At 36.6% G+C, this 23,102-nt stretch overlaps 1 protein-coding gene across 1 annotated transcript; it reads right to left on the bottom strand.

The window, feature by feature from the left end:
- Positions 1–6,313: 6,313 nt before the first annotated feature.
- Positions 6,314–18,808, bottom strand: LOC133030093 (uncharacterized). The gene is made up of 7 exons (XM_061102307.1): positions 18,646–18,808; positions 18,492–18,559; positions 8,374–8,735; positions 7,872–8,331; positions 6,788–7,774; positions 6,502–6,693; positions 6,314–6,388 (listed from the first exon to the last, which is right to left on the bottom strand). Exons 1-7 carry the CDS (start codon positions 18,806–18,808, stop codon positions 6,314–6,316), a joined length of 2,307 nt encoding a protein of 768 aa, XP_060958290.1.
- Positions 18,809–23,102: the final 4,294 nt, after the last annotated feature.

Here is a 23,102-nt window from a genome sequence, read left to right on the forward strand (position 1 = left end):
GGTGCCAAGTCAATCACGAAATCAATCTCCCGCTGAGGTGGTAACCCTGGAAGTTCTTCGGGAAAGACGTCCAAAAATTCCCGAACCACTCTGATGTCCTCTGGCCGAATGGTGTCTGGCCGAGTGGTGTCCACCACCACGGCCAGAAACCCTAAGCACCCGCCGTGCAATAATTCTCTCGCTGACATAGCCGAGATCACCGGGATCCGAGATCCCTGAACCGAACCCACAAATACAAACGGTTCTTCACTTTCTGGTTGGAAGACCACCATCTTCCTTTTACAGTCAATGCTCGCCGAATATTTAGATAGGAAATCCATTCCTAAAATAATATCAAATTCGACTAAGCTCATCTCTATCAGATCAGCGCTTAACTCTCTACCATCTATCCTGATCGGCATAGACCTAATCCACCTATTGGAGATAACCAATTCTCCGCCAGGTAACAGGGTTCCAAACCCTGATTCATATCTATCAAAGGGTCTACCCAATTTACTAAAGACTCTGGCCGCCACATAAGAATGTGTAGCCCCAGAATCAAACAGCACTGAATAAAGCGAGTTGTTAATAAAAAGCTGACCTGTGACTACTGATGGGCTGGCATCTGCATCAGCCTGCGTGATAGCGAACACCCTGGCTGGAGTGGGTATCGCTGGAGCTCTCGGTGCCTCTGGTCGGAGCTGGGGACATTCCCTCTTGAAGTGTCCGGGCATGCCACAATGAAAGCATCCCTGACCTTTGCACTCACCCCGATGGTGCCTCTTGCAGCTAGGGCACTCGGGATAGGAGAATCGGGTCTCAGTACCACCAGGACGACTCCCTCTGTTCTGGTTCCCCCGGAACCTCTTGTTCTGACTCGAGCCGCCGGAAGCAGTGGGTGCCCTCTTCCTCTGATCAATGGCCGAACCACTACTCCCCCTGCTATAGCCTGATGCAGGAGGGGTAGGAGCTCCGCCACTCACCGGAGTACTGGCTGATTCTGACATACACCCCACTGCGCCCTCAGCTCGCAGTGCCTTCTCCACCATCTGAGCATAGGTGGTGCTGTCGTCGGTGGTGATCATCAGGTCATGCCTGATCTTGGGATTCAACCCGTCCAGATACTTCTCCTTCTTGCTGAAGTCGGTCGGCACAATTCCCGAGGCTAACCTCGCCAACCGATCAAACTGAGTAGTATACTCAGTGACGCTCATGTTCTCCCGCTGGGTCAGGTGAACGAACTCTTTCCTCTTGGCGCTTCTGACCGCCTCATTGTAATACTTTGCGTTGAAGAGTTCCTGGAACCTTTCCCAGGTCATGGTGGTGACGTCATGGATCTGAGACACCATGTCCCACCATACCAACGCGTCCTCCTGGAACTGAAACGTGGCGCACACCACTCTGTCGTTACCGGTGACACCCATGAAGTTCAGAATTTTGGTGATCACCGTCAGCCACTGTTCGGCTTTCATCACGTCCGGACCTCCCAGGAATACCGGAGGTGCCTGCTTCCGGAACCGCTCATACAATGGTTCCAATCTATGGGCCGCCACCACTATCTCGGCACAGGCGGCGAGGGGCGGGTGCCCTTTGCGGAACTACGGGCACAGGAACTGCAGGAGCACCCTGCTGTCTCAACCTCTGAATCTCGAGGTCTTGTTCTTCGATCCGGGCTTGCATCTCCGCAAACCGCAACTCCCAATTCGGGGCTCCCTGATCGGCTGGGGGAGCCTGGGCAGCCTGTGGCGGGTTCTCATCACCCCGGCCACGAGCCCTGCCTCGGGGACCTCTACCTCGGCCCACGGCGGTGGGGGAAACCGAGGCTCCCGTCCCTGATTCGACCCTACGGAGTTGCCCTGACTCCTGGTAGTCCGCCTGGCGTCCATCTAGTTAGAACCGCCTGCGAAACCAAGAGTTGGCATATCAGGTCGTATTCAAGGCGAGCTTACTAATGCCGCTTAATTTGGAAATTAGAAATGAAACATGCGCCTATTCTACTATCAGGCTACTAACATGCTTCCTAACAGGCTTTTCTTTTTCATAACTGAATAAAATAAACTACTAAAGCAATAAAGGCTTACTGAACCGTGAACCGAGCTAACTGCTGATGATGATTGTACATGTCGTGACGATCTTCGGAAGATAACCTGGCGGCTCTGATACCAAATTGTAACACCCTAACTACCTTAGGCGTATTACGTGATTTTTAAACGTACCGTGCAGCTCGTTGCTAATCAACGAGGTTTATGGAAAAACGTGATTAATTAAAATTTTGCATTTTTGATTAAACTTGTAAAACATATTACAAAAGACTCGGGATCCCGATTATAAAAATATTTACAAAAAGTTTAACTGTTTAACTATTACATCAAAATAAAAGTCGTCTAACGACAGTTACAAAAATCTCAGCCTTGCTGTCCCGAGGATCGTACGCTCCAGGCCTAACCGCCCCGACATGTACAATCTCATAAGCTCGCTCACGGTCCATCAGCAACAGCCTTGCCTTTACCTACACATGAACATAAACTGTGAGTCGACAGACTCAGTAAGAAAAGCATAATAATATCATACATAACTAACTGCCGTGTCCAACACGATACTGAGTCCCGCTACTGCCATGTCCAACATGGTACTGAGCTACTACTGCCATGTCCAACATGGTACTGAGTTTTGAACGTTCAGGGGACGGTACTATTGACAAGTATCCTCCTGATCGGTCGAACCGGTCATACTCCGGCTGCTGGTCATACTCCAGCCTGTACCGACGGGATAGGTCAATAGCACTGAACCACCAACCAAGTGTCAGCCTGATCGGTCGAACCGGTCATACTCCGGCTGCTGGTCATACTCCAGCCTGTACCGACGTGACAGGGTTGGATGGTTCGAAGCCTAAATACATAACTAATGTAATCTAGCAGGCTTCCTACATGCACGCTAAACATGTAATCTACATACGCATACTGTTATACTAATCTTACCTGGATTCCGATTTCAGGTGTACCGGTCAACCTGACTGGAACTGAAGCTGAGCGGCGGACATCGGCTCCTAAACCATAAAAATCACAACGCTATAAGTGACACGCTAAATCACTTCCCGGGGACTAAAACTTGAAACTAAAAGTTTCCCTATCGATAAAAAGCATGGCAATACCCCTAAAAACCTAAAAACGAGGAAAACTAGGGTTCGGAAAAATTCCCCAACCGGCAGACCGGTTGCCCAACCGGAATTCCGGTTCTGGGAATTACTGAACCCTCATCCGGAATTCCGGATGCACAACCGGAATTCCGGTTCCTCGCAGGCAGCCAACTAAAATTCTCATAACTCGACCAATTCAACCCCAATTGGTACCAAACTTTCCAGACCTGTTCTAAACACCCCAAAGAACAAATCTAAAGCCTCAAAACCACCCAGAAAGCACATACACAAAAATCACCATTGGAGCTCAAGCTTTGAGTTCCAAACTCAAGCTTGAGCAAATCCACCTAACATGCATCCAAACCTAGTTAATTCTACTCAAATAAGCATAATATCACCTCTGAAAACTAATAGAAACAACAGCAACATCACAGAATAGATTCACAATGTTTTCCTTCCAAAAACCACATTTTACATAGAAAACTCAAAGCTTGAACAACCTAACTAATCATGCTTCAAACAACTCAATTAACATCAATTAAACATGCTTTGAACCTCAGAAAATAACAACCAAACACAGCCATAATCACAGCCACAAAAGCATGCATGCATCAACAATATATCAAACTTTTCCTAAAAAAAAAGAGGAGAAAGCTAGAAGAGACCTACCACAATCAAGAATTCACTAGAGTTTTGCAAATCAAGCTTGAATCACCACAAAAATCCAGCTCCAAGCACCCCAAGTTTAGCCGAAAAAGAGAGGGAGAAAAGAGAGTGTTTTGCTTGAAATTTTCTTTCTTTTTTCTAAACTTAGTATTTTGAGAATATGAAAAAGAATTAAACTAACTAAGCACTATTCATTTCAGCCAAATAAACCATGAAATAAACATTTAATTTTTCAAATAAAAAGTCACTAAAGACAAAAAGTCATTGGGGCAAAAAGACCATTTTGCCCCTCCACCATAAAATCACATAAACCATACTAAAGGGGGTATTTTTGGGAAATTCCAAATTCCCGGCCATTCCCGACATTCCCAATGTCTAAAACCCGTCCCCAAACTACTAACATACTAAGTTGTGATTTCTACTGAGCCAAACGCCGAGTTCCAAAATACCGGACACCGGAAATGCAAAATATAAAAGCTACTGATGACATAATCATGCATTTCTGAATTTCGTAAATAACAGTAATAAATTATCTAAATAGCTATAAATAATTTCATAATTTAAACATAAACAACTGATAATTTCCAAATTAACTAAGCGGGCTTTACAGAAGGGGCTTTTCTTTTTGTCATCCTATTTTGAGTATCGATGGCACCTTCTTGAAGACAAAGTACGGCGATATAATGTTAGTTGATGTGGCATACGATGCGAACAACCAATTGTTGCCGGTTGCTTATGGTATCGTTGACAGTGAGAATAACGACTCCTGGTCGTATTTCTTACAGAAGTTGAGGGTAGCAATTGCCGTGGTTGAGAACTTAGTGTTTGTGTCAGATAGGCGTCAAAGCATTGATCATGCTGTTGAACACGTTTTTCCCGAAGCAGTCCACTGTGCATGCTATCACCACATTGTTATGAACGTGAACGCCAAATTCAAGACTGATGCTTTTCATAACCAAATATATAATGTTGCTTACGCATGGTCGAAGACTGAATGTGATAGAGAGTTCGAGAAGCTTAGAAAGATGAATCCGGCCATTGCTACATATGTGGAGAGTATAGGGTTTGAGAAGTGGGCTCACCCTTATTGTTTGGGCGATAAATACAACATCATGACGAGCAACGCTGCTGAAAGCTTCAATAGTGTCACAGAAGAGTTCAGGAAATATCCAATAACTACTTTGGTTGAATTTATCAGGTTCACACTCCAATCGTGGTTCGGTGATTGCCTCGAAAATGCTGACAAATGTACCACCCCTTTGGCCACGCTCTTTGAAAAAAACTTGGCAAAAATTCATGAAAATGCAAGGTACAGGCGCGTCCAACGAAATGGAGCCAATTTGTATAACGTTGGTAGGGGACCTAACGGTGAAAGAGGTGGTGATGTGAATCTAGTTGAAAGAACATGCACCTGCGGCGTGTTCACGTTATTGAAACTCCCTTGCCTTCATGCATGTGCCACGGCATTGAAAACGAACACAAGTGTGTACACGCTTTTCTCACCTTATTATTCAAAAGAAACGTGGAGGAAGATTTACGATGATACCATCAATCTTGCTAGTGACGAGGATGATTGGGTTCTCCCAGAACACATCAAGAATATGAAAGTTGGGGTACCTGTGGAAAAGAAGCCTGTAGGTCGTCCAAGAAAAAGCAACGCTGGAAGAAGACGGGAGAACCGTTTCCCGTCTGGTGATAAAAAAGGTTCTGTACCACGAAACTGCAGCCGCTGTGGCAGTTCAGGCCACAACAGAGCAACATGCAAAGCCCGCATTTGAGGCGTCCTATACTTATTCGTTGTCTTCACTAGTAACTGGTCTAACTATGAATAATTATCGCTATTTCAGGTTCGAAACTGCTTTACAATAATGTCGAGGTTGAATATTTTTTAAATATTTTAAATATTTTTTAGGTTTAATAGTTATTTTTGTTGAATAATATCGATATTTTATATTTGAAACCACGAATAATTATCAAAATTTGAACGAAGAGAAAGTCTATATATACATAACTGTAATGTTAATTACACAAAATATACAATGTCCCAATAATTACACATATAATCAGCCGACATTTTGGTAAAATAAATCAACACACCACCGTTGATGAAACATAGCTATCCAGCCTGGCGTCACATCGGTCAATCCACGTTGCATCATGAGATGCTCCACATACTCAATGCAATAGACGCCACAATCACCACTAAATGCAAGATAAAATGTAAAGTCAGTCTAACGTAAAACATATTTTAATACTATAGTACTTTTTTATCGCTATGTACCTGGTTGTTGCCTTCGGAACTAAGTCGTGAGTGGCTCGAGTCGAATGCATTTTTGGAAGCACCGTGATGTCCCTGTTAGTTAACGCCATGATCTGGTTGTTACGTGGAAATTCCCCGGTTGCAAGGATTAGCGAGGGCAGCAGTTCTTCCCAAGTCTTCAGGATGGGTTCCATGGCGGTCCAATGACAGACGCTAGAATCACAGTCGTAGACATTAATTTTCCACACCTCTATGTCAACTTCAAGTGTGACCTAGTGCCTTGCCTCAGGAAGATGCAGAATGAAGTAAATATACCCGTTACCCCTCCATCTCTCAAAGACTTGGGACTGTAATTACGGAGAACAACGAAACAATTAACAAACCATAATAATCCTCCCAAACAATTAACAATTGAAGTTATAATCATAGTTCAACATTTAAAATCCTACTAAAACAATACCTTATGAACCCCTCTGTAGTAGTCCAGGATATAATCCTCCCACACAAAGTTTCTCCTCGGAACCTTGTGGTTCGTCCATGCACTGCTGATCATGGTGGTCACGAATGTTGAGAGAATGACACCCTTCTGAGGAAATGTCAGTGGATAGTCGGTGTGTCGCCTCCTCAGCATATGCATTGCTGCATCTATATGCTGCATATAAAGGGAAATGTCAGTTAGACAAAAAAATATATTAATTGCACATAAAGTTGTAAAGTGAAGTAATATTATAAAATACTTTACTTACGTCATCTGTAAGCCATTCCTTTGGTGTGAGCATTATCCAAAAGAATGATGGACCGTAATCACCACTTCTCAAATCCCGAAGTCGGTGGTTCGGAATGAGTCCAACACACCACTTTCGGAATGTAACTAACAATTTCTCATCCGGTGGCTCCAGGGGATCAAACGTCGAAGATGGCCTATGTCTCCTCTTCATCTCCGTGTAGTCTCCGAACCATACAGGAGGATTTCTCTTCCTCTTCCGACTCTTAACCACTGCAGGTTGTGCCTCTATCGACAGAATCTCACCCTGCGACTCGGTGTCATGTACATGGATAACACCTGTATCGATGGGAGTCGCTGGAGCTCCCTCATAAGGATCGTACCCGTCGGGGAAGACCTCCTCCTCTTCTACTGGGGGTGATGCAGCTGGTGGTGGGGTAGATGGATCTGCTGGGACCTCCGGTGCTGAAGCTGTCGTTGGCGGACGATTCAACATGGCCAATATGTCTCTGAGCTGCTCCATAATTACGTTCTGACCACCCTTCAGCTCTACATGGCTGGTCTCGTATGCCTTCTTCAGCTCGACATGAGTAGCATACAGACCCTGAGTGTCAGCCTCGATCCTATCCAACCTCGCCACTAAATCAGTGTACTCGGCACCCTGAACGCCTGATGAAGATGGTGCACTGGGCTGAGGTTCTGAACCAGTGGCCTGAAAAAATATATACCAAAAAAATACGGTAAGCATACGATAATTCCACAATGTAACAAATATCACAAAACAAAAACAATAAAAAATAAGACATAAAAAAAAAGTTCCAAAAATTGGTACCTGAGTGTCTGTTTCCTGAGTGTCTCGTACCTGAGTCTCTGGTACCTGACTACCTGCCTCAGCCTCTGTGTCATCCACACCATCATCAACCAGGTTCTCCACACCATCGTAAGATATGGTCCTCACAAATGCCTCCTCCTCTGTCCGTGGAAGTAGCCCCTTCACCACTTCAAGATTCTGTTTACGGTTCAAAAAATATCAAAATAGAACCATTTAGCATTTATTGTAAGCATTTATGTTAAATAATTATTCTGAACATAAGTGAAATTCATACCCGTCTAGAAAATAATGCGCTGACGTCTTTCTTCCCAATATCGCCCTTGCTCGTCCAGCTAAGCATCCTGGGGAACCGAATCCCGTGATTCGTGCCATACCTCTTCCCTACCTCCAAAATGGCCTCGTACGCCCAATATTGTACTGCAGGTGCGAAGCCATATGCTGTGTATTTGCACTCGTGCTGAACATCCGAACTCAGCTTCTTCTCGTAGTTGGCCTTCTGTTTCAACATGTCTTTTTGAAGCGAGTGCATGAGTCTGGCAAATGAGTGCTTCCCCCAAGGAATCCGGAAGAAGAACTCGAGGTCTTCCACATATCTAAGTATGTGAGGCGTAATCAGCGCGTTTGCCTCACGGCCCAGAAGCACTGACTCCACAAACAGGCACAAGCCGAGCTTGTACAAGTCTTCCGGGTTCTGACAGTTTGTGAACCTATCTTGGAGTGCTTTTGTCTTCACACTATCAGACCAGTTGAAATATTTGTTGGTCAATTAGTCTGACCCTGAGCGAGCAACCTGCGCAGCCTTCTCATCTTCTATTGGCCCCGAGGAGAAGTCCAGGCCTGTAATGAGTGCAAACTCCAGCACTCCGAATCTGACCTCCTTCCGACCAACGTAAAACCGCATCCTCAACTCCTCCTGGGCATCTACCTTCATTTTGTGGAGCATAAGCTGGTGAAATAACACCAAGGAGAATGTCAACGGTACGGCATTCCAAAAGCTGCCGAAACGGCTTTCCTTCGCCGTGTTATTCAAGTTGTACTCCTCAAACCGAGACTTTATTTTTGCAAAAGTTCTGGTGCCTCTGTATGTGACGCGTCCGGTAAAATGCTCGGGTGCTGGAATTATGAGTCTGGGAGCCATCTGAAAAAATAAAAACCAAAAAAATGTTAATGTCAATAAAGCTAAGAAAGGTCGACATAACATCGACATCATGTCGATATTCCGTCGACATTATCAAACTTATTATCGACAACCTATCGACATATAGTCGACATAATCACAATTAACTACCATAATAATCCACTACAACTTATTATCGACAACCTATCGACATACAGTCGACAAATTGTCGACATAATCATAATTAACTACCATAAAAAACACTACAACTTATTATCGACAACCTATCGACATACAGTCGACAAATTGTCGACATAATCACAATTAACTACCATAAAAAACACTACAACTTATTATCGACAACCTATCGACATACAGTCGACAAATTGTCGACATAATCATAATTAACTACCATAAAAACACTACAACTTATTATCGACAACCTATCGACATGCAGTCGACAAATTGTCCACATAATTGTTGGAAATTATTTTACCAGGATCTAGATTTACTAACAAGTATGTTGATTAAAAACCTAATATGAATTCTAAAACAATGAAAATAAACACATATAAAGTTAGCAAACCTTACAGTGGGTGCAGCAGAATAATATGACTCCTTCCGTTCAGATCTCTAGCCCTTGATTCATTTTTGTAGCAGAGCATCACCAAGATCTGAACCTGGATCTTCTTTTCTCCTTCTTTGATGCAGAAATTCCATAGTCTTACATACTATGATTGAGATACCACTTGATGTGTGTGGGCACTACTCATTCACTCAAAGTTTCGAAATTTAGAGAGAAGAAAAAAGAGAGAGGCGTGTGAGGCTTTTTTCTGAGAGAAACAAAGTGATCAAAGATGTGTGTGTGTTTCCTCAAGCCAACACTTTCTATTTATAGAATTCCCTCTAGGTTTAGGTTAGAATTGCATGGCATTAAAATAATGGAAACTACAAATAGAATTTCCTATGCATAGGGCCGGTCATACAATGGGTATTGGGCCTCACTTTGCAACTTTCCCATTTTGTTATTTTCCATTCCCATTTTCTCAAAAATGCCAATTTTCCAATTTAACCTTTTAAATGCCAATTCTAATTATTTAATAACTTGGAAATAATTATCAAATAATATTGCCATTTAATATATTTATTAATTTAGACATATAAAGTCTCTTAATCAATAGATAAACCTAAAATCTCTTTTCTTTACAATTTCGCCCTTGCTTAGTGAAAATTCATAAAGTAGACATAGTCTAACTTTTAGAATTTTAATTGATTAATTAAAATCAATTAACTGAGTCTTACAAGCAGTATAGTCTCAACTAGTATGGGGACCATGGGTCTATATAACCGAGCTTCCAATAAGTTGAAACGAATTTACAAAGTAAATTCCCTAACTTATTAATTCCTCATTGAATCCACACTTAGAACTTGGAATTGCACTCTCAGTCATATAGAACGCTCTATATGTTCCACGATATAGACACGTCATTAGTTATCCATTGTTATAACCCTAATGTGATCAATGATCCTCTATATAGATGATTTACACTGTAAAGGGATCAAATTACCGTAACACCCTACAATGTATTTTATCCTTAAAACACTTAACCCTGTATAAATGATATTTCAACTAAGTGAAATGAGATCTCCACCATTTATCTTCGTTTGGTTAAGCTTAAAATAAATCATCCTTTACTTCTATTTGCCAGATAGAAGCTATAGATTCAATATTTATGTTAGCGCTCCCACTCAATTGCATTACCGTGTTCCCAAAATGTACGTATCACCCTGACACACAATTAGGCTTAACTAACAAATCAAAGAACACGAATAATACTCTTGAGATTGAACCTAACCATATCAGGATTAAGATCATTTGATCTAGGATCAACAGGTGATATTGAATTGAATAGATATTACGGTAAATTTTAACATATCTAATGAAAGTTCAATATCGGTCCCTTCCGATGTATACTCCATACATCTGATACTGGTAAACTTTGCCAATGTCCTGGAAAGGACATAACACTTTTCCAAGGTGTAAGAATACCTATCGCTATTTATACCATGTCAGTTTAAATCCACTGTTCTGACAAATTAGGGAATAAACTTTTGAACATATAATAAAGATTATATTCCACTGTGTTGACAACACTATAATCTTTAACAAACACATATGTTCTGGACTTAAAAGGAATTCATACATTATATAAATATAATCATGAAATAAATCATGTGAACCATGCAACATAAAATGTTATTTCTGATCTTTATTAATAAGTAAATCTGATTATATGAAATGAGTTTTATTTAGGGCATAAAACCCAACAATAATCACAATTAACTACCATAAAAAACACTACAACTTATTATCGACAACCTATCGACATACAGTCGACAAATTGTCGACATTGGATGTCAAAACTACATAACAACAAACAAGGTGAAACCATCAAAAAATTGTCGACATGGTATCGACAACCTGTCGACAATAATGTTCAAACACACAAACAGAAAAACACATATATCGATATCCTATCGATATCCTATCGACATTTCATCGATAACCCTGTAAAAACACACAAACACCATTGAAACATATCCAACATATACAACATGCAATAATTGACATCCAGATTTGCATATACAATCTAAAACAATGTTATCTGAAGAACATACACAAATTCGCATCCAAATCTATGAAATTTCTAAATTTTAAAAAGAAAAAAACTTACGGTTGGATTGGATTGGATCAGTGGTTCGTGGTCGTGGTCGTGGTCGTGGGTCGCCGTGGGTCGTCGTGGATCAACGTGGTTCTCTTCGTCCTCTTCGTCGTCGTCGGTCGCCTTTGGTTTCGTTGGTTTGTCGGTTCGTGGGTTCGTGGGTTCGTGGGGTGAGACCAGTTCGTGGGTTCGTCGGTTTGTGGGTTCGTGAGGTCGGCTGGAGATTGGTGGTGGCGAAGGTTGGTGAAGAGGGAGGGTCGACTAGTTCGACTCGTGAGGATTGCGTGAAGAGAGGAGGACAGAGAGAGAGAGAGGGAACGTCTGAGAGAGAGGGAACGTCTGAGAGAGAGGGAAAGTTTAATTTAGGGGTATTTTAGGAATCTTTTAAAATTAGAGGAATCAATTTGTACAAATTATAAAAGGGTATAAATTTTGATAGGGGTTATATTATTAAGGGTAAATAATGAAATTTCCCTTTAATAATGGTGAACAACCATCTAGTTGTTCAGTTGTTTGTGTTTTATCAAAATATAAATTTTATACTTTTGGTTTAATAATTAATGATCATTTGTTATCCATATTTATTAATAAATAATTAATAATTTTTTCTTTTCAGTTTTTGATAATATTAATTTTGCCTCTTTAAAATATGCGGTTTGTTAAAATTTTTTATAAACTTTTACATTTAGAGAAGTTTTATCCTTTTGGTAAGTTCCGTCCCATTTAAATATTGACATAACTTTGTTAATTAGTAACTTTATCCCATAAACTTTGACAACTATCAAATCGTACACATTGTAAGTGGGTGGCGCCTTAAATGCTATTGTTGGCAGTACATGCACATGGGGGCGTGTTTCTTGGGAGGAGTGACAATGACGTCAAATCGATTGAGATGACCCCTTCTTTAATATGCACATCATATGAGGCGTGTAATGATGAATGTTAAATGTTTGGGCTGAATATTGAATGCAATCTTTTTAGCTCCCCATTTGTTGGATTCAGAGATGTTTTTGGTAGAAGCGATATGGGCCATTTATTTCAAATCGCAAAGACTTCCACTGTCGTAAAAATAAGTTTCAAGAGCTTATTTTATCCTTTTTTTATCACCTTCAACATTCAGAAACCCCTCTATATTTTTTGAACCATGATCCCTATTTCTCTCAATGCTTTCTACACCGTCGTGCATTCCATTTTCTAAACGCTGAACCCATAAATCCTAATTACTTGCTCCACCCCATGTTAGACAAGAACTCTAACATTCAGGTTGGCTACAACTGTGTCATGAACTGGGTAAAACACTCCTAAGCCAATTCACACGACAACCATCCCTTTTCCGTCCAAACACCAAGTAAGTACCTTAATACTCTGTTGACTTTGTGCTATTTCGTATCTAAGATAGAAATGCTAAGTTCAAGCTGGGCTTAGGATATACTGCATGTTTGAACTATAGGGTGTTGTTTGTAGAAACATATTTTAGGACTGAGCAGTGCGTAAAATTTTGTATCCCAAAGGTGCTGGTCTTATCCGAATGGATTGAGTAGGGCTACTTGTGCTTCTGTAGATGTTTGCATGCTTGCATGGTTCTAGAACCTCGCTGGTTTGGAAGGCATGACCCTTCTTGCTCATTGAGAACCTTATAATTGCTTGTTCAATGGCTGGAACCATATGTGCACTTTTACATGTTTTTCCTAACTTTGTAGTTTCGAATTGTTTCACTGATCATGTGTTGGCGGTGTTTGCATGTGTTGAAAAATATTTTACCAGGATCTAGATTTACTATCAAGTATGTTGATTAACACCCTAAATATGAATTCTCTAAAACAATGTAATTAAACACATAAAAAGTTTTAAGTAACCTTACATTGGTTGCAGCGAAATAGTATGTCTCCTCCTACTCAGATCTCTAACCCTTGTTCTTTTCTGTCGCAGAGTATTATCAAGATCTGAGTCCGATTCTCCTTCAAGTGTTGGATTCTTCATTGTCTTACACACTATGATTAAGTACTTGACTTGCTATGGGTGTGCATGTACTCTTTCACTATAGGCTCGAAAAATATGAAGAGGGAGAGAGGATTTTGAAATTTTTTGAAGGAAAAGAGGCTCTCAAAAACTCTAGTTATCTAACCGAATGAAAACTATAGGTTAAATGCATTGGATGGGAATGAGAACATCCTATTCCTTTTATACTATTTCACCTAGGATTAGGATTGAAATTATATGGAATAAAAATAATAAAAGAATGGCAAAATAAACACATAGTGGCCGACCATAGAGATGGGCCCCAGTAGTTATAATTTTGCCATTTTTTCAACCATTTATCTTTTATTTCATTAATGTCATATTTTTTAATTTTAATCATATATATATCAAAACTATTTATTTAATAATTATAATTAATTATCAAATAAAATTGTCATTTAACTTATTTATTAATTAGACCTTAGAAAGTCCCTTAATTAAGAAATAAACCCTAAAACCTCTTTTCTTCATAATTAAGTCATTACTTAGTGAAAATTCACAAATATGACATAGTCTAATTTTAGAATTATAATTGATTAATTAAAACCAATTAACTGAGTCTACAAGTAGTATTATCTCAACTAGTGTGGGGACCATGGGCCTATATAATTAAGGTTCTAATAAGTAACTCTTGAATTTATCAAGTAAATTTTCTAACTTATTTATTCCTCCTTACGCCACTATAGATTCAAAATTGCACTATTAATTATATAGAGCGCTCTATATGTTCCACGAAATAAATACACTATGAATTATCTATTGTTATAATCTTAATAATCAATGATCCTCTATAGATGATCTACATCGAGTAGGGACAAATTTAGCGTTCCACCTGTTAATGTATTTTATCCTTAAAACATTTAGCTACATATAAATTATATTTCAGTAAACTAATATAATTATTGAAATGAGTACTCCACCATTTATCTCTATTAATTCAAGCTCAAAGGAAATCATCATTTCACTTTTATGCATTTATAGAAGCTATAGATTCTGTATCTATGATTAGCGCTCCCACTCAATTAAACTACCATGTATTTAATCTGTATGTCACAAAAAGATCTAATTGGTCGACTTTAACGAGCAAATTGAAGATCATAAATAATACAACTGAACTTTAACATAATTATGTCAGGATTAAGATCATTTGATCTAAGATCAACTAGGTGATATTGAATTAGATAGGTATTACAGTGAATTTATGATATCTTATCCAAGTTCAATATCGGTCCCATCTAATGTGTACTCCATACATCCAATCCAAGCTTACTTTAGCAATGCTCTGGAAATGACATAAAACTTATCCAAGGTGCAAGTAAACTACATTGTAGATTATCATATCAGTGAAATATTGTGCACTGATAATCTTGATTAATTTTTATTATGTTGACATCACAATAATCAAGAATATCAATGTGATAAGGATTTAGATGAACTTATAAATTAAACAAATGATCATGAAATAAACATGTGAACAAAATAACACATTAAACAAGTAATGAAATAAATTTATTTCTTAATTGATAAATAAATATAGAAGATTAAATTGAAGTTTTATTTAGGACACAAAACTCAACAAACTCCCACTTGCACTAATATAAAACAATCAGTACATTTCAATTAATCCTAGATTCTTCCTATGCTTTTCAAATGTAGTGACTGTCAAAATCTTGGTGAATGGATTAGCTAGGTTGTCCTCAGTATCAACCTTTTCCACTAGTACGTCCCCTCTTGCCACATATTCTCTGATGATGTGGCATTTCCTCTCAATGTGTTTACTCTTCTTGTGGCTTCGAGGCTCTTTACTATTGGCTATAGCACCAGTGTTGTCACATAGTAGAACTAGTGGTTTTTCCATTCCAAGAACAACACCAAGTTTTGTGAAGAACTTTCTTAGCCAGACCAGTTCCTTAGCAGCCTCAGTAGCAGCTATGTATTCGGCCTCCATGGTAGAGTCTGATATCACAAATTTCTTGACACTATAACTGCTCCACCCCAAAGATTTAATAACATCCCAGATGTAGACTTCCTGTCATCAAGACAAGCTTAGAAATCTGAGTCGGTATAGCTACAAGATTTAAAGTACTACCCTTATAGACTAACACATAATGCCTTGTAGTCTTTAAATATTTCAGAATATGCTTAACTGTAGTCTAATATTCCTCTTTTGGGTTCATCTGATACCTGTTCACAATTCCTACTGCATAGCAAATGTCAGGTCTAGTGTATAACATAGCATACATTACACTTCCAATTGTTGAAGGCATAACTGCCCCTTTGGTGTCGCTCATGAAAAATAACTCTAGCACCTTATCAATGTAAGTTGCTTGCGAGAGAGCAAGTGATCTGTTCTTCCGGTTTCTAATGATTTGAATACCAAGAACATAACTGGCTTCACCCAAATCTTTCATTTTGAATTGAGTGCTCAGCTATTCCTTAATGTCAGTCATTTTCTTGATATTGTTACCAATAATCAAACTGTTATCAACATAAAGGACCAAGAATACTACCACTTAATTATCCTTGAGTTGGTAAACACAAGGTTCATCTTCATTTTGGTGAAAGTTGGAGGTTTTGATAATTTTATCAAACCTTTTGTTCCAAGAGCGAGAAGTATGTTTAAGTCCATAAATGGACCTATTTAGTTGCAAACTTTCTCTTCTTGTCTTGGAAGTTTATGTTGGAATTTATTTTACCAGGATCTTAGATCTACTCACAAGTATGTTGTTTAACACCCTAAATATGAACTTTCTAAAACGATAAATAAACACATATAAAGTTAAGAAAACCTTACATTGATGGCAGCGGAATAATGTCTCCTTCCACTCAGATCTCTAATCCTTGTATCCTTTCTGTCGCAGAGTATTATCAAGATCTGAGCCCGAATGTCCTTCTCTTTGTGTGTGATCCTTCACAGTCTTCTAATCTATGATTGAGGTACCACTTGCTGTGTGTGGGAACTTACTCTATCACTAAGGTTCAAAATTTATGAAGAAGAAAAGAGAGAGGAATGATTTCGGCTATAGAGAGAAAAGGGAAGGCTCAGTTTTTCTGAAAAATTGAATTTCTGACAAAAAGCATTAATTTGACTGAGCCATCACTTTCTATTTATAGGCAACTACTAGGTTTAGGTTAGTAATTATTTGGCATTAAAATAATGAAAATATCAATTTGAAAAACCTATCCAAGTGGCCGGCCATGGTGTGTAATGGGACTCACTTGGATTTTGCAGTTTTCACAAATTTTATTTCTATTTTCTCAAAAACGCCAATTTTCCAATTCTAACATTTTAAATGCCAAAACTAATTATTTAACAACTAAAATAGATTATTAAATAATATTTTCATTTAATTTAATTATTAATTAGACATATAAAGTCTATTAATAAATAAATAAACCTAGAATCTCTTTTCTTTACAATTTCGCCCCTGCTTAGTGAAAATTCACAAATTAGACATAGTCTAACTTTAGAATTATAATTGATTAATCACAAATCAATTATTGAGTCTTACAAGCAGTATAGTCTCAACTAGAATGGGGACCATGGATCTATATGCTGAGCTTCCAATAAGTGAACCAAATTTACTAAGTAAATTCCTACTTATTAATTCTTCGTTGAATCCACTCTTAGAACTTAGAATTGCACTCTCAGACTTATATAGAGCATATTATATGTTCCACGATATAGATATGCTATCTCATTTAACCATTGTTATAATCTTATTGTGATCAAAGATCCTCTATATAGATGATTTACATCGAGATGGGATAATTTTACCGTTCTCACCCCTCAATGTATTTTGCCTCTTAAAAAACTTAGCTACCTGTAAATGATGTTTAGTGATCTAAGAATTAGTCACTTAAACAAGAGCTCATCCATTTACTTCTATTTAACTAAGCTCGAATGGAATCATCACTTGACTTCTATACACCAGTAGAAGTTATAGATTCCATATTTATGTTCACCACTCCCACTCAATCATACTATCACGTTCCCAAAATATACGTATCACCCTGACCCAAAAGTAGGCTTAACTAATAAATCAAAGAACATGAATAACACTCCTGAGTTGAGCCTAAGCATATCAGAATTTAGATTCTCCTAATCTTAAGATCAACTATTGATATTGACTTGGAAAGATATAACGGTAAGTTTATAATATCTTAACTAAGTTGCAATATCGGTCCAGTCCAATGTATACTCCATACATTCGAAACTAGTATACTTTACCAATGTCCTGGAAAGAACATAACACTTACTCTAAGTGTAAGTACACATCATCGCTGATTATCACATTAGTGTAAATCTAAAACACTGATGAAACAGGGACTTAGTCTTTTGATTCATATGATCACAATTACATTCCACTGTTTTGACGATACTAGAATTGTGAATAAACATATGATCTGGACTTAACTGATTTTGTGTGTAAATGTAATAAACATATTAAACCATTAGCATGTAAAATTCATGCAGACATAAATCACTTCAAATTTCTTATATTGATAACTAATCAGATTGTAAAGGGTTTTATTTAGGGGACAAAACCCAACAGTTTATAACCTTCTGGTTGCTCCATATAGATTGTCTCGTCAAGAATTCCATTAATAAAGTTATCTTGACATCCATTTGCTAAATTTCATAATTGAAAGCGGCAGTTATGGAGATAAGTATTCTGATGGATTTGAGCATGGCGGCTAGACTAAAGGTATCCTCATAGTCGACACCTTCTCTTTAGGTATAACCCTTTGCGACAAGTCTAGCTTTAAAAGTTTCGACTTCTCCACCAGCACCTCTTTTCTTCTTGTAGACCCATTTACATCCAATTTGATGATAATCATTGGGTGCATCTACATATTCCTAGACTTTATTTCTTTTCAAGGAATTCATTTCTGAATCCATGTCGGCTAACCATTCTTTTTGTTATGGACATGCCACTGCCTATTTATAGTTTAATGGATTGTCATCAATACCGTCAACAATGACCATATTAATTTCACCATCCAAGCCATAACGAGCTGGTTTTGTAGAAACCTTCCCACTACGACGAGGATTTGTGACCTTCTGAATAGGAACATCAGTGGTAGTTTTCTGAGTTGTATCTGTTGAGAATCATGGGGTTCCATCTCCAAACCAATTGGCAATGAGTGGAGTAGCCCATGTTCTTATATATGGCTCAATTCTCTACCATTTATTCCATGTGGGACATTGTCCACAATATTCCCCCTCAAGATGATGGCTATTTTTTGCTCATCAATCTTGAACCGTATCAGAGTGGACATGGTCACTATCTGTATAGGTGCGGATCGGATATGATCACTTGCCTGCAAGGGATATGGCTCTGATACCATGTTGAGAATCATGGGGTTCCATCTCAAAACCAATTGGCAATGAGTGGAGTAGCCCATGTTCTTATATATGGCTCAATTCTCTACCATTTATTCCATGTGGGACATTGTCCACAATAGTATCAACTTGCATTGGTTCAACTAAGGGAGTGGAATCATCCTCTATTGAGTAGAAGATGATGGAACATTAGTTAGAGTTATATTTGAAAACATTTCCTCCAATACTACTTTGCTTTGCGGCTTGAATTTCTTAATATAGTCATCTTCAAGGAATGTGACATTTGTAGAAATAAACACTTTATTATCCTTGTGACTATAAAATAGTCCACCCTCAGTCTCCTTATAATTTTTGACAAACATACAAACCTTAGTTCGCGCTTCTAGCTTGGCTTCTTTCTTTATTAAGACATGAGCAGCGCACCCAAAGATTCTATAATAGCGTAAACTAGGTATACGACAATTCCATAGTTGTACAGGTGTCTTGGAGACTGATTTAGATGGAACAACATTTAAAATATCATTTTCTATCAGAATAGCGTATCCTCAGAAGGATGTTGACAGAGTTGAATATCTTAACATAGACCTAACCATTTCCAAAAGTGTGCCTCTATAACTCCATTTTATTGTGGAGTGTCAGGGGCAGAATATTACAATTCAATTCCAAGTTCAATTGAATGATCTTTGAACTGCATATCCATATGCTCTCCACCCCCAATCAATTTGCAAGATCTTTAATATTTTACCTAATTAGTTTTGAGCCAAAGCATGAAATTCCTGAAACTTCTCAAACGTTTCAGATTTCTTTTGCATTAGGTAAAGAAAACTATATCTAGAGTAACTGTTGATGAACGTGACAAACTACTCATAACCTCCTCTGGATTTCACATTTAGCGGTCTACAAACATCTAAATGTACTAACCCTAGAGGTTCTTTAGCACGCTCTCACTTTGCAGAGAAAGAACGCTTAGTTATTTTTCCTTCTAGGCAAGGCTCACAAACTAGCAAGTCACCCAAGGTGAAATTTTTTAATGGACCACCTTTGGTTAACTTGTGCAGTCTATCGTATCCTATATGGCTAAGTCGTAAATGCCATAGATATGTTTCATTATTATTATCAATCTTTTGATTTTTATGGTTTCTAGGTTTAGCAACATTAAGAAGTTTGTTCATGAGCGCAATTGGTATATCTGGTCTGAAAGCATAAAGCCATTGTTCCATGTGAGCAACACATAATTGAATACCATTACGAGAAATAATGGAAATAGAACTCAAAAAATTCAATTGAAAACTTTATGTTTGTAAACATAAAACACTAATCAAGTTTCTACTAAAATTTAGAATAAACAAAACATTGTCTAAAATCAAACATTTATTCTAAAACTTTAGGTGAGCTTTTCCTCTAGCTTGGACTGATACTCATCATTACCAACCTTGAGTTTCAACTCCATTGGATTTAAGTAATTCCATGTTTCAAGTAGCTGCAATGAAGAGCAAAGATAGTTAGTAGATCTAGAATCAACAATCCAAATGGATTTGTCATTCTCTAAAACATATGACTCAAAAACAAAGGCTTTACCTTCATTCTTATGGTTTAGAAGTTTGGGACATCTTGCTTTAAAATGTCCCTTCTCTCCACACTAAGAACATAGAAGAATACATCTGCTTAGTTGTTCTTCGATAGTCTGTATTGCTGGTTCAATTTGAATTCTAGCTTTCATAATTGAACTCAAAGTTGCAGTATTGTCGGAGGAATCATTCTCAATATCTTCAGCTTTCTTTTTTCCCTTATCTGCAATACTAGAGTGGGCCCTCCTTACAAGTGACAACGTCCTTTCATAAGCATGTAGTTCAGCATCCAGCTTATTCATGTTGGACAAGTTCCAATTGTTGATCATATAAGATACAACAAATTTATTATGCCCAAGTGATAGGTTGTTGAGATTAAACTGAACACATTGCTCTTTTGATAGGACAATTCCCAAAAAAATTACATTTTGGAATTTCAAGTTCATCAAAAATAAGTGTGAAATGATGCTCTAAGCAGCAGACATCAACACACTACGAAGTTCATTTGTAAAGGCATATACTAGTTGAGGATTGGGGTGAGGATTGTTCATTTTGACACTACAAATATCAATAAACAAAAATAAACTACTTGGTTCAAATAAATTCATACACAATTTCAGAAAATAACAAGTAAAGAAAATATATTTACAAAAATACCAAAAATAAAACATATTCAATTATTTTCTAAGGTTTCCAACAAACTCATACAATGTCCTGTTTAGGCGAGAGTCAAAGATATCATTCATTGAATAGAGTAGTCAGCTCATCTAAAATGGACACCATTCTCGTAACCTTTTATTTGATCGAAAATAGAATCTGACGTTGTCCCATTTAGGCGAGAGTCAAGGTCATTCCTATTTCATGAGTTTCTACCATTATTTCATACTTTGTAAGCCCTACTCTTAGCAGTCACTATTGGGGTGATCATTACTAAGAATAAAAGACTTACAATAATACTTATCTTTTGAGATTCTAGGGCATTAAATTGCTACAAACATCTATTGGGATAAATCTCACTAAAATAAGAACTATGTAAAACCAACAATGGAGATCAAATATTATTTTGATTAAGGCTCCTTATTTAAAATGTATTTTTAGTTAATTATTTATTTTAATCTATACATTTTAATGTTAAAAATTACTTAATTTAAGTTGGTCTAAAATTAATTAAAAAATTAATTTTCAAGGTTCATTTCAAAAATCTTTTTATATAAAATATTATATATAATTTCAAAATTAAATAAAATATAATAAAATAAATACCTAAAAATATCTAATTTACGTTGTTCTAAAATAACTAAACTTTCAACTTAAATAATTTTTAAAAGTTTAATTAAATAACAAATTAATTATCTTGAACTAATCACCTTAATTTAAAAAATATCCCAACTTATGTTGATCTAAAATTAACAAATTTTCAACTTAAATATATTTTCAAAGAATATCTTAATAACTAATTTTCTAGAAAAATCTAACATAATTATTAATTTTTTAAAAAAATATTCTAATTTAAGTTGATCCAAAATTAATTTAAAAAATTAATTTTCAACTTAAATATATTTTCTATGAAAATTCAACTAACTACGTATCTAGAAAAATCTAATTAGTTACAACTTCTTTATTTAATAAAATATCAGTTTAATACATATAGTTATTCTTGAATTAATTTCATTAAACTAAGTGTATTTTTCTTAAATTAATTTCAAAATAATCTGATAAAAAAAATTTCATATTTTGAAAAATAATTATGTTACTAATAAATTTTAATTAGGTTAAACTAGTATAATTAATATATTACAATTATTCAAATATAGTAAATGGGCCTTCACATTTTTATTTTAGCAACCTAGTCTATTTTAATTATTAAAATTAAATGGGCTCCCTATATGCATCTCGGTCCAAAGCAAACATATAGGCACAAGTACACACAATAATTTGGATGGATTCTATCATGTTACTGGATTTATACACAAACGAAAAAAGATTACAAAATTTACCTGTTGCAAAATATTTATTTGACCTATTAACAATTAGACTATGGTTAAAATTAGATCATTGGATCTGTCAATAAGTTAACCATAGCTATTTAGATCAAACAATAATAGTTTTAAAAAATTAGTTTGAATAAAGAATAAATAAACACACATGTAACAACATTGGATAGTTGGTTATAGGATTTATTAAATTTAAATTAAATAATTAATTAATTAAATTTCAAAAATCTTTAATAAATAAATATTTAATTTTAAAATTATTAAAAAAAATAATTTAAAATTAAACCTATAATTTCAAAATTAGATTTATAATAAATCTAAATATCTTTTCAAAATTATCAATTAACTTTTCAAATTTATGTTATTTTTAAAATATAAAATTAAATATCTAATAAAATAAAATGATTTATCCAATTTTATAATTTAATTTTAATTTAATAACAAACTTTTAAAAATTGACAAAATATCTGGTTAGTTTTTCAAAATTATCTAGATTATTTTATTAAATTATATCCTATTTTTAAATGTCAAATAAAGTCATTTTATAAAAAATATTTAAATAATCAAAATATAAAAATTTCAAAATCAGATAAAATAATTAAATTTTAAAATTAAAATTACCAATTAAGCAAAAAATGTAGATGTTTATCTTTTTTAAGTTTAAAATCTACTAATATCTAAAATTAATTAATAAAAATAATAAGTAATTTTAAATTGATAATAGGATTTGAGATTTG

The sequence above is a fragment of the Cannabis sativa genome, chromosome 8 (assembly GCF_029168945.1).
Source record: "Cannabis sativa cultivar Pink pepper isolate KNU-18-1 chromosome 8, ASM2916894v1, whole genome shotgun sequence".
NCBI classification, from domain to species: domain Eukaryota; kingdom Viridiplantae; phylum Streptophyta; class Magnoliopsida; order Rosales; family Cannabaceae; genus Cannabis; species Cannabis sativa.

Coding starts and splice junctions, on each gene's coding strand:
- LOC133030093 (XM_061102307.1), bottom strand. CDS start 18,808: ATGGTATCAGAGCCATATCCCTTGCAGGCAAGTGATCATATCCGATCC. Junction 18,560..18,645: donor TGTCCCACATGGAATAAATG/GTAGAGAATTGA, acceptor GATTCTCAACAG/ATACAACTCAGAAAACTACC. Junction 7,775..7,871: donor GCGCATTATTTTCTAGACGG/GTATGAATTTCA, acceptor AACCGTAAACAG/AATCTTGAAGTGGTGAAGGG.